This window comes from Cupressus sempervirens, chromosome 8 (assembly GCF_028749045.1).
Source record: "Cupressus sempervirens isolate cs-2001-9-10 chromosome 8, ASM2874904v1, whole genome shotgun sequence".
Classification (NCBI taxonomy): Eukaryota; Viridiplantae; Streptophyta; class Pinopsida; order Cupressales; family Cupressaceae; genus Cupressus; species Cupressus sempervirens.
This window is the reverse complement of record NC_143125.1, coordinates 260,746,162-260,758,285: the sequence shown is the minus strand read 5'-3', so window position 1 is coordinate 260,758,285 and position 12,124 is coordinate 260,746,162. Positions and strand designations below refer to the sequence as shown.

Below are 12,124 nucleotides of genomic sequence, written 5' to 3'. Positions count from 1 at the left end.
TATCAACTTTAATGGTAAATGCATGAATGAAATGACAACAATTCTTCTCATATTGGGTTTGGATATATTTGCTAGTGGAAATGGTTTGGAATAACCAATGATAGTTGTTTCATGAGAACGCAATGACATAGTGACGATGGTAACCCAGGTTTAACATCATGAGCAATGATTCGAAAAAATATTTTCCCTTCATTTCAATACAAATTCCAATTTTCAATTCTGATTGTAACTTTTTAGTGGAAGATGAGTTTACTTGATAAGTAGGAGATAATTTCCACAGCAAGTCAAATTGTGATATTGCTATCAGGATTTAACTCTGTGATTTTGAGTCAAACTCATTGACCCATGTTTCATGAATAGTGATTCAACATGAATCCATCTCTCATGAGAATGAATGGAACACTTAGCACTCATTGGATCTAGGTGATGCTCACAGGGGTGAAGCATCGGGACTTCTCAGGAGGTCACCCATCCCAGTACTACTCCAGCCTGAGCGCGCTTAACTACGGAGTTTCCTCCATGGCTAAACCCAAAGCTTGCAACCCGATTTGCAAAACCTTCACCAAGTGTTGTGCCTTGTGAACCATTCATTAGAAAGCCCCTTAAGCTCATCAATTGATAAGTAGGAGATAATTTCTAGAGCAAGTCAAATTGTGATATTGCTATCAGGATTTAATTGTGTGATTTTGAGTCAAATTCATTGACCCATGTTTCATGAGTAGTAATTCAACATGAATTTGGGTTAAATTTGGGATTCCAATATTCCTACTCCATTTTCATTTTTTTCAAACAAACATAAAATTTGGAAATTCTCACAAATTATAATTCCACGAAAAAATAGATATCTTTACTATTCTGCTCTCTGTCATCCTAATGATGGATCATGTTGTATGATCTGAAAGGTTGATGGTAAAAAACACACAGTAGAATCCCGAAAACAATTTATTTTATTTTATAAGTAGAATCTGGTAATGTTAATTGACAACTGAAAATTATAAATTAGACTCCGGGTGAAGTAGGAGTTACGTTATCCGTGTTGACCCGCACAAAATGTGAGCTGAGTCTCTGTGGGAGACCAAAAAATCCACCCAATTTCAAGGAAGCTCACACCGTAGATTCTACTCGGGTGTGTATTTTTCTTAACGCCCAAGTTATGCTTCTTACCAGTCACCCTAAAGACCAAACGAAAGGGAAGTTGAAACAGTCACCAAATAATCAAAGTAGACATGTGTTGCAATCCCCAAATTATAAAATACGTATAAGGCTCGGATAGATCCAGGAACCCAGTTGATTCCGCGGCCACATAGTCGTTCGATTGCGTCATTCCGCGTGAAAAGTTTCGCCCACCGCCATTGAAACTTCTCAATCGCAGCGTCGGCAGGTTGAAGGCAATAAAAATCTCCGATCCGTTTCATACGGTAGCAAATCCTGTAAACAAATCACTCGGGTGTCTCAAAATCTCGCCGCGACGAATAACCCAGATCGTCAAATTACGCAAAACGCACAGCAATCCGGAGATTCAAGTCGGTTTCTGAGGAAGCAGGGGGTTCAAATCGAGTGCTGAGGAAGCTGGAGGTCACGGGTTCGAGTTCCGGGGGATCCAAATCTATTTCTGAGGAAGCAGGAGGTCACGGATTCGACTCCCAGGGGATTCAAATCGATTTCTGAGGAAGCGGGAGGTTGCGGGTTCGAGTCCCGAAGATGTTGGACAGAGAACCAGAGGAGCTCCAGTACCTGGGGGCATGGGGGATCGTGAGAGAGGCCCGGAATGTTTTCAGGGCCAGCCGGAAACAATTTGTGGCGATAACATTGACCCTGATTCTGCCGCTCTCCTTCGTGATTTTGGCGCATACCCTAGTTTCCGACTCCCTTTTGAAGAAAATCCAGAGAAATGAGGATAAATTCGAGAAGGAATCCGACGGACCCGACGCGGATCGAACCATGAACGCCCTGTCTTCGGAATGGACGAGGCTGATGCTCTTCCAGGTCGGATACTTTGTGTTCCTCTTCGCCTTTTCCCTGCTCTCCACAGCGGCGGTTGTGTACACCGTTGCCTGCATTTATACCGGAAAACAGATCACTTATGCAAAAGTGATGAGCGTTGTTCCCAAGGTCTGGAAGCGGCTCATGGCGACATTTCTCTGGTATTTCCTAATCATGGTGGTCTACAACACGGTGCTCTTTCTGGTTGTGATCATTCTCATTTTAATGGTGAACATGGACAGCGGGGTTGCTTTTTGGGCTTGTGTTGTTGTTCTTGTCACAGTTTTTATTGCCGTTCATGTTTATATCAGTGCTCTTTGGCATCTGGGTAGTGTGATTTCTGTTCTTGAGGATCAGTATGGATTGGGCGCATTTCGGAAGAGTGGGGATCTGATTAAGGGAAAGAGGATTATTGCTTTTGTCTTGGTGTTTTTGTATTTTTTCATATGTGGCGCCATTAATGGGGTATTCAGTAGCACGGTTGTTCATGGGGCCGGAGCTCTGTCCAGGGTTTTTTGGGGGATTTTTCTTGTGGGTTTGTTGGTGGTTGTTAATTTGGTGGGGTTGCTTGTGCAGAGCGTGTTTTATTATGTCTGTAAATCTTACCACCATCAGAGCATTGATAAATCTGCGCTGTCTGATCATCTGGAGGAGTATCTTGGGGAGTATGTGCCATTGAAGAGCAGTATTCAGATGGAGAATTTGGATGTTTGAGACTGAGGGGGAAATCATCAAATTGCGGGAATTCGACATTGGATTCCATTTTTAAAAGCTGATGTTTAGCGTAAATCTGCAATTTGTATGTACTGTTTGTTCAATCTGTAGGTTTTTTAGATTTTTTTGGAGATTACTGTAAATGTTGCGTTGCAGAGAATGAAAAATAAAAAAACAATCCCATTTGCATAATTGCTGCATTATTTGATTCCACTGTTACAATTTTTTGCATGATTTATTGTTGTTGGAGCAAGTATGGAATCGTTCAGTTTGATGCTCAAGGAACCATAATGAATTTAATTGTCGGTTTTTTTAAAGTAGTGACGCGCATTAAAAACTCGGAAAATAATTTTTTAATTTTGGTATATCATGTGGGGTTACTAAGATTGTAATTTAATAACTGTAAATAATCCTACTCCGTTTTCTTTAAAGGTTTCTAATTATTTTTTGAACAATCATTTACATCAAGTTTTAAATTTCTAATTTTTTTTTGAATTATGATACTTTTTGAAATTATCACAAATGAAATGTAAGAGAAATTTTACTTGTATGTCTAAAGGATAAATTTTTTTTCATTTATAAATGTTATAACTTATCATAAGCTAACCATGCAATAACCATTAAGCATAATGTAATTTCGATGAGAACAATTAACATTCCTTGAAAATTGCCTAAAAAATTGCACATATTTAGTGCTTCAATAAATTAAAAATATGCATCTATACTGATTGTATGATAAATTTAAAAAATAACCAATTTCAATTGGTTGAAGAGAGTATTTTTAATCACTAGATAACAATGTTAGTCTCAGAATGGTTTTGACATTTGAGTGCCAACACACTTAACCATTTTCTACATTGGAGCCGAGCCACAACATGAGTCGAGTCAGGAAATCCTTCAGGTGCCGAGTGAAGATCAGGTGCCGAGTGAAGATCAAGTGCCGAGTGACTTTAAGTGTCGAGCATTATACAAGTGACGAGTGATATTTGAGTGCCGAGCCACAAACGATACCGAGCAAAATAGAAATGCAATAGGAGCCGAGTAAGCTAGTTTGTTATAAGTGTCGAGCATCAGGAATCAGTAAGTGTCGAGTAACACAGAATACACATGAATTTGTAACTTCACTAATTCAAATGTAAATCGTTTTCATGGCCGACATATGACGAATCTCGAAGGATTTAAGTGATAAGATCAAATCTTTTCTATGCAATCTACATGCAGCCAACAAGAAAAATGGAGAAGGCATGCAACCAATAAGAAAAGTGCAAGGAATGAGTGGGAAACAAAGATTCAATATGGATCGTAGATTCATATCCAACCCTAAGTCTTCGAATGTCTTTATAAGGAAGACAAAATCTCATTAAGGATATGGGAAAAAGAATGTATGAAGAAATTATACTGGAGTTTAGAGAAAAGAGTAGAAAGACTTAGAGGAAGAGAGCAGCAGTGAAATATTCAGTTGATCAGAACAAAGCAAGGGATAAAAACGAGTATCAAATCTCAGAGAATCAAGATCAGAGAAAGTAGATCAAGTGCCTGTATTCAGCAATCAAAGGATTGTAAGCTATCAGGTTTATTATACCTAATACTCTCTAGCAATTGTATTAGAAAAGAAATCCTATGTTGATAGGTTAGCTTAACAACTACTTTGTAGATCCTTTAAATAGGTGATTAAATCCTTTAACAGGGTAACACTTCATGTAAAGTGTTTTAAATCCTTTAACCAGGTCACTATTGACACAGTGTAAAGCCTTTAATAGGGCAGGCCTTTAACAGGCCAGACCATCAGAAGTGGTCAAACATTATTACTGCAGTGATTTTGTGGGTATCATCCCCACCCCAGTTTTACCTTCTTATTCCTGGAGGGTTTTTGGGTTACCAAAATCTTAAGTGTTATGTGGTGGTACATATTTGTTTTTCCATGGATGTTTGATATGTTTATATACATGCAATCTACTTTCAGTTAAAGTTTTAATGAGTAAAGTCCAACTCTTCTGATTCACCCCCCCCCTCCTCCCCCCCGCCCCCCCTTCAGAAGCATTATTCCTATTTGAATATTCCAACAATTGGTATCAGAGCCAAAGTCCTCTCAAGAAGGAAGCCTAACAGCTTGGAGGAAAAGATCTACAGATGGAAGTTTTCAAACTTGGAAAGATCATTGAAAACCAGGTGATAGATGTGCATCTTGCTCTACACAAGGTAGAAGAAGCGAGAGTGGAATTAAGAAAATCCTTAAAAAGAAGGAAAGAGATAGCCATAGCTGAAAATGATATAAACTACAGGGAAATTGATACCACACAAGTGTTTGCCAATGAAGACACTAAAGAGTTTGATGCAGCAATAGCAGAACTGGTGAAGAAAAACAAAGTTCAAGTAGAAGAGATAAGATTTCTCAAGATGGAACATGAATCACAGGCCATAATGTTATGTGAAATCACTGAACAAAAGAAAAGAGCAGTTGAGGATAGAGTCATGATAGAAGATGACAAAAGAAATCTTGCAAATAGACTTGAAGAAAAATGTACTAAATTAACAAGGATCTCAAACATGCAGATGGATACACTTGCCCAAATGATGAACCTTCATCATGAACTCAATATAAAAGACATTGAGATCTCTACTTTGAAGATGCAGAATGAACAACTGTAGAATGAATTGAACAGAGAAAAAGAGATAGCAGAGAATCTCAACAAGTCAAGTGAAGCCATCAAATACTTTGAACAGTTGATGAAATTCCCAAGATCCGCCCATGATACATCAGGACTTGGATACAACAACACAGAAGTTGGAGAATCATCAAAGAATGGCAAACAAAGAAGTAACAAAGGTAAGGATTCTAAACCCACTTGTCATTATTGTAATAAAAAGGAGCATACTGCTAATGTTTGCAGGAGTAGAAGAAACAATCAGCCAAACACACCCAAAAGCAAGGGTTACTGTCACAAGTGCAACATGCAGGGACATATGACACAAGATTGTAGATCTGAAGTCACAAGGACACAAAGATTTGATGGACATTGTCATAATTGTAAGAAGTATGGACATAGAGCATTTGAATGCAAATCAAAGCCTATGTGGACATCAAATCAACCAGCAAAAACAGAAGGAAATGAAAGTCAGTACCATTGGGATTACAACACCAGGTATAGCTGTCATTATTGTCAGGAATACAAACATATACCCCAGAACTGCATAAGAACACATTTCAAGGGGAACTATAAAAGATGGTTGAACCAAACCACATGTTTCAGTTGCCTGAAAACTGGTCATATCAGCAGAAACTGTCCTACAAAGTCAAAGGCACCCAAGATTGAAGTAAACAAGGGCAAAGAAAAGATTGATATGGAACACATCAAAATAGATATGAAGAAGACATGGCAGAAAAAGAATGAATCAAGTACATCCAATGAAAGGGTCACTTCACCCACAAGGTCAAGTGATCATTTCTCATCCAATTAATCACAAGATGAGACTATGGGGCTGATACATATAAGAAAGTATCATACATCAGCCCCAAACCATGAAGAAGCAATGCAAAGTATAAATCTACATGAGACAAGATGCCAAGACAAAATTTTAAAAGATGATGCTGAGCTGTCTTTGGATGCCGAGTAAAATTCTAGTGGATGTCGAGTTTCTAATAGCGACCAAGTGGATAACTAATGCCGAGTTAAACAACTCGAATGGAAGCCGAGTAAAATGGAAAAATAGTGCAAGCCGAGTAATGTTAAAAATCCTTCAGAAGCCAAGTGGGTAGTTGAACATTTAATGCAATGAAAATAGGGTATATTATCGCGATTTCAATCATTTTTCCTCATCGCGATCAAGAAGCAAAGAAGAGAAAGAGAGTGGAGCGACTTCATAGCAGAGAATCCAACATTCCAAGCAGATTCCAACATGTTTTCATTGATCTTGAGGTATTTTCATTTGTGTCGAGCTACGCAATTTCATATTTTTGTGTAAAGGAAACCCTAGATTGCACAAATGGCTTCAAGCTCTAAGAAAACCCTTGACAAAGAGTCATTTGAAGTCTAGCTAGTATCTAATGAGGTTAAGCAGCTTGATTTTCGTCCCATCCCTAAAGTTGCATACAGAAATGATCCCACCGGAGCCTTTCTCACATACCCCCGAAAGTTGTACTGGTCTAGGACGTAAGAAGATGCTATAATTGTAAGATAGGAGCCATAGGAGATATGGAAATAAGGGAAGCCTATGAGAAGTTGTGTGTAGACGAAGTTTTGAAAGATGAATACAAAATTGTTGAAAGGAAGGGTTTAACATGAGTTTTGAGCTTTCCCACCATATTTAAGACAAAATGGATCAGACTTGTGTTAATCAGAATTCATGATGGTAGTATGTGGCTAGAAGATGTTCCCATCAAGATCACGAAAGGAATCATTCATAGGGTAACTAGATATCCTACCCTAGATTGGTACAAGACCTTTAGGAGTGAATCCAAGGAGGTTATTGAGAAACACACAGGTGCTTGGTGGAATAAAAGAAGAATGACAATTCACACCATTCAAGACCCTCTTGTTGAATTTGTTATTAGAGTCATTGCCCATACATTCTATCAATCCAGTAGACTCAACAGCGTGCCATGTATTGCAGTAGATGTAGGTTACAAATTGGTGAAAAATGATCATACTTATGATCTTGTAGAACTACAACTACAACAGATTAATGAAAACCTAGCTACCATAAGAAGGACAAAGGGTGCTCAATGCAAATTTGGAGCAATTCTAGTTTGTGTATTCTTTTATATTCAAAATGAATTTCCTTTTTTTGGCAAAGTTACATGGAGAAATGATAGAACTATCATATCCCAAATTAATGAATATATAGAACAAATGGGAGACAATTTTGACAAACTGATGACAAGCTATTTTGAAAACTTCAAGAAATCCATGAAGCAAAGAGTAAGAATACCAGTTTCCTTAGTAGAAAAATATACTAATGATATATGCTTCTTAGTTGACATTGATTTTACCTATATCCAAGTAGTAATTCCAAGGATGAGATGGCTAAGGCCATTTAGTTATGAGATCAACATAGATGAAGCATCTGCAGCAATAACTGCATTATTGGCAGAAGAAACAGACAATAGTGCTCCACACTTTGGCACTTATGATGTGGTAAGGTCAAAGGTAAATATGGAGTTAAAGACTGCCTCCACAATAAAGAAGAAAGATAAATTGATGAAGAAAATTAAGAAAAAATTTGGTGAAGGAATTGAGGCTGAAGCAGAAGAGGAAGATGATGATGAGGATGAACAAGAGCAAGGCCAAATGGAATTAACTCAAGGCCTAGGTGAAGACAAGGAGGAAGGTGCTGAGGAAGAAGCCAAGGAAGCACCAACCCAAGCCGAGCCAAAGAAAAGAAAGGCAATAGTACAGCCTCCAGCCCAACCCAAAACAAAGAAGGATGCCAAGCCAACTCAAGCCAAGCCACAAATACCAGTCACAAGGGCTACCACAAGGGCATCTTCGCAAAAGGCAAAGGAACAAATCAAAGAAAAGAAGAAGGCTATTGAACAAACTGGTGAAGCGCCAAGAAAAAAAGAAAATATGTAGCACAACTAGATTCTAATGAGGAGGAAAGAATAGAGTCAGAGGATATCAGCCAATTCAGAGTGGTAAGTCATCCTCCAAAATTAGCCTTAGATAAAATGTGTGAAAATATTAAGAATGCAGACTTTACTGATTTGAAAAGCAGTGACTTCAACAAGCTCAGTAAAGAAGAGCAAAACAAAATAGAGGAATCAATATATGCCATGATCGCTGAATTCAAGACTACACCTCTAGAGCTAGATAATACCATGCCAAGAGAATTATATGAGATAATTGAAAACAAATGGCATCATTGTCTAAAAATTGAAAAGGAGATAAGAGAATCTACCTTAGCTCAGGTGATGCCTGACCTAACAAGAGGTCAAATAACAAAGGCTAATAAGAAATATAGTGGCAATTTCACACCAAAGCATAGAGCCTTTGATATCTTACAAAACAAGATTGAAAATGTAGTCAGTAAGTCAATAAAAATATGGAAGTTGATATATGGCTTCACTACTATCAAAGAAGGAGAAGAAGATGTTAGGATAAACCATGGACAGAAATAAAAACTACATGCAAATATAACCAATAATAAAAAATAATAGATCACACAGAGAATGAACATAGGGCACCGAGATTTAACATGGTTCACCCAATCCCTGGGCTACATCCACCAAACAACAAGTCCAATATTATTACAATCCAGTGATTACAACCTGATTACAATCTGTAATCCCTTACAACTCAATACCACCGCAAGAAGCAATTTTGCATCACAACATAATGAAAATACCCAACCCTAAACCCTTTTATACAAGTTTTAAACTGCTTTAGGGTTATAACATGTCAGTCATAAATTAGCCATAACTTTAGTGGCGAATCTACGAATGGAAAATCTATGAATAGTACCAAAAAAATAATTTTCGGGCCAATGCCCCGAACCCCTCTAATTATGAAGTATGTACAGTACTTTCCTGATCAATCCCACAATTTAACAATCTCCCACTTGGGGACTGATTAGGCTCCACACTAAACAACAATCTCCCACTTGGAGACTGATCCTATAGCAATACTACTACCACATGGGGCTCCCATTGGATCAAACCAACCTGGACTCTGTTGTTCTTTTATTTATGGTCAGTCTAGAAGACCAACCGAAGCTGAAGAGGAGTTCAGCTTCTCCCTTGCTACAACTTTTGTCAACATATCTGCTAGATTGTGATTTGTATGTATCTTCTCCAGCTTTAACTGTCCATCCTCCAAAATTGATCGAATGAAATGGTACCGCAACTGGATGTGTTTGGTCTTAGAATGCAGAGCTGAATTCTTTGCAAGATGAATGGCACTTTGACTATCTGTGAACAAATAATTATCCTTTTGAGGATATCCCAATTCTTCCAAGAAGAACTAAAGCCATATCATCTCCTTGGCCGCCTCTGTAGCAGCAACATACTCTACCTCTGTAGTGGATAGAGCATTAATCTTCTGTAACCTAGAAACTCAGCTCACGGTTTCCCCACCAATAGTAAAGACATAACCTGTAGTACTCTGCCTGGTATCAATATCCCCTGCCAAATCTGAGTCAACATAGCCCTGTAAATTAGTAGTAGAGCCCCCAAAGTGTAAACACTTATTGGATGTTCCTCTCAAATATCTGAGAATCCACTTGATAGAATTCCAATGCTCAAATCCTGGATGACTCATATACCTACTAACGACTCCCACTGCATGGGCAATATCTAGCCTAGTGCATACCATAGCATACATCAAGCTTCCTATAGCTGAAGCATAGGGTACCTTGGACATCTTATCCTCCTCTTCCTGTGTCTTAGGACACATCTCCTTAGTCAATTTCAAATGACCAGGTAAAGGTGTGCTGACAGCTTTAGCATTCTCCATAGAGAAACGTTGCAACACCTTCTCAACATAATCAGCCTGAGATAGCGTCAATGTTCTGTTCTTCCTATCTCTGCAAATCTTCATACCAAGGATTTGTTTTGCTGCCCGCAAATCTTTCATAGCAAATGCATGTGCTAACTGGCGTTTCAAACCCTTAATATGATCCATGTTAGACTCAACTATAAGCATATCATCAACATATAAACATAAAATAATGTAGCTATCATCATCCAACCTCTTAAAATAAACACAATAATCTGAATGACACCTGTTATAGCCATGCTCATGCATAAACCTATCAAATTTTAGATACCATTGCCAAGGTGCTTGCTTCAAGCCATATAAACTTTTCTTCAATTTGCACACTAAGTTCTCCTTACCTTTGACCTCAAATCCCCATGGCTGAGCCATATATATTTCTTTATCCAAATCACCAAGAAGAAAGGTTGTTTTAACATCCAACTACTCTAAATGAAAATCTTCAGTAGCCACAAGACTTAAAACAGTACGAATAGAGGTCATTTTAACAACAGGAAAAGATATCTCATCAAAATCAATTCCCTTTTTCTATGCAAATCTTTTTACAACTAACCTGGCCTTAAATCTTTTCTTACCTCCTTCCTCTTCTTTCAACCTGTAAACCCACTTATTCTGTAAAGCCTTTTTACCTATAGGCAACTTGCATAGATCCCATGTATTATTCTTCAACAAAGAGTCCATTTCATCTTTCATTGCAGATTCTCACTGAATCTTAGTATCCACCTACACGACTTCATCATAACTTTCAGGTTCACCAACATAAGTAAGTAAAATAGAATACAAAGAGGGAGAAAATCTTTTTGGAGGTCTAATTTGCCTCGTTGACTCTCTAACATTCACTGGTGTGTGTGGTATTTGTTGTTGCGGTTGTTGCACATCATAAAGAATGGCTAGAACATCAGCCTTTGGAGTATCATCTAACACTACATAATCATCTTCTTTCTTCTCATGTTGCTGCAACAGATCTTTGTACAACACTTTCTCATTGAATATGACATCTTGACATCTTATAATTTTATGGTTTTCAAAATCCCAAAGCCTATAACCAAATTCATTAATGACATATCCAACAAAGAAACATTTCTTTGATTTAGCTTCTAGCTTGGTTCTATTTTCATAATCTATATGAGCAAAAGCTTCACAACCAAAGGTCTTGAGAAAAGAATAACTCACTTTCTTACAAGTCCATGCCTCCTCTGGAATACCACAGCCCAAAGGAGTAGAGGGACCTCTATTAATCAAATATATTGTAGTATTGACAGCCTCTACCCACATGTGTAAGGGCAACCTAGCATGCAACCTCATGCTCCTTGCGCACTCCATTATAGTTCTGTTCATGCGTTCAGCCACTCCATTTTCCTGTGGAGTCCTTGGAATAGTTTTCTATCTATGAATACCATTACTGGAGCAATAATCTTCAAATTCATGACTGCAATACACACCACCATTGTCAGATCTGAGACATTTTAATTTCTTACCAGTCTCATTTTCAACCAAGCATTTCCATTTCTTAAAAGTTTGAAATACATTAGATTTTTGTCTAAGGAAATAAACCCATACTTTTCTAGTTGCGTCATCAATAAATGTAACATTGTAATGAGATCCACCAAGGGAAGATACCTGAGCTGGTCCCCATACATCTGTATGCACAAGCTCTAATTTTTCCTTTTTGTTTCCTTCCCAGTCTTTAAAAAATTCACTCTCTTTTGTTTTCCATACACACAACTTTCACAGAAATCCATATTAACACATTTCAGACCTGGTAAAAATTTCTTTGAATGAATTACTTTCATACCTTTCTCACTCATGTGCCCAAGTTTGTTGTGCCACAACGCTATATCAGAATCTACAACAACTATTTGTTCTCCCTACTCAACTATAGCAATTTTTCTGAACATTCATTTTTCTTTGAAACAATCAAAGTAAAAGGAACAATA

At 37.8% G+C, this 12,124-nt stretch overlaps 1 protein-coding gene across 1 annotated transcript; it reads left to right on the top strand.

Moving 5' to 3' along the window:
• Nucleotides 1–1,064: 1,064 nt before the first annotated feature.
• On the top strand, nt 1,065–2,889 carry LOC149542458 (uncharacterized). Its single transcript, XM_089797399.1, has one exon. It carries the CDS (start codon nt 1,702–1,704, stop codon nt 2,695–2,697), a length of 996 nt encoding a protein of 331 aa, XP_089653525.1. The 5' UTR covers nt 1,065–1,701; the 3' UTR covers nt 2,698–2,889.
• The last annotated feature ends 9,235 nt before the right edge of the window (nt 2,890–12,124 follow it).

What these genes read in the sequence shown, in the direction of transcription:
- LOC149542458 (XM_089797399.1), top strand. Translation starts at nt 1,702, where the DNA reads ATGTTGGACAGAGAACCAGAGGAGCTCCAGTACCTGGGGGCATGGGGG.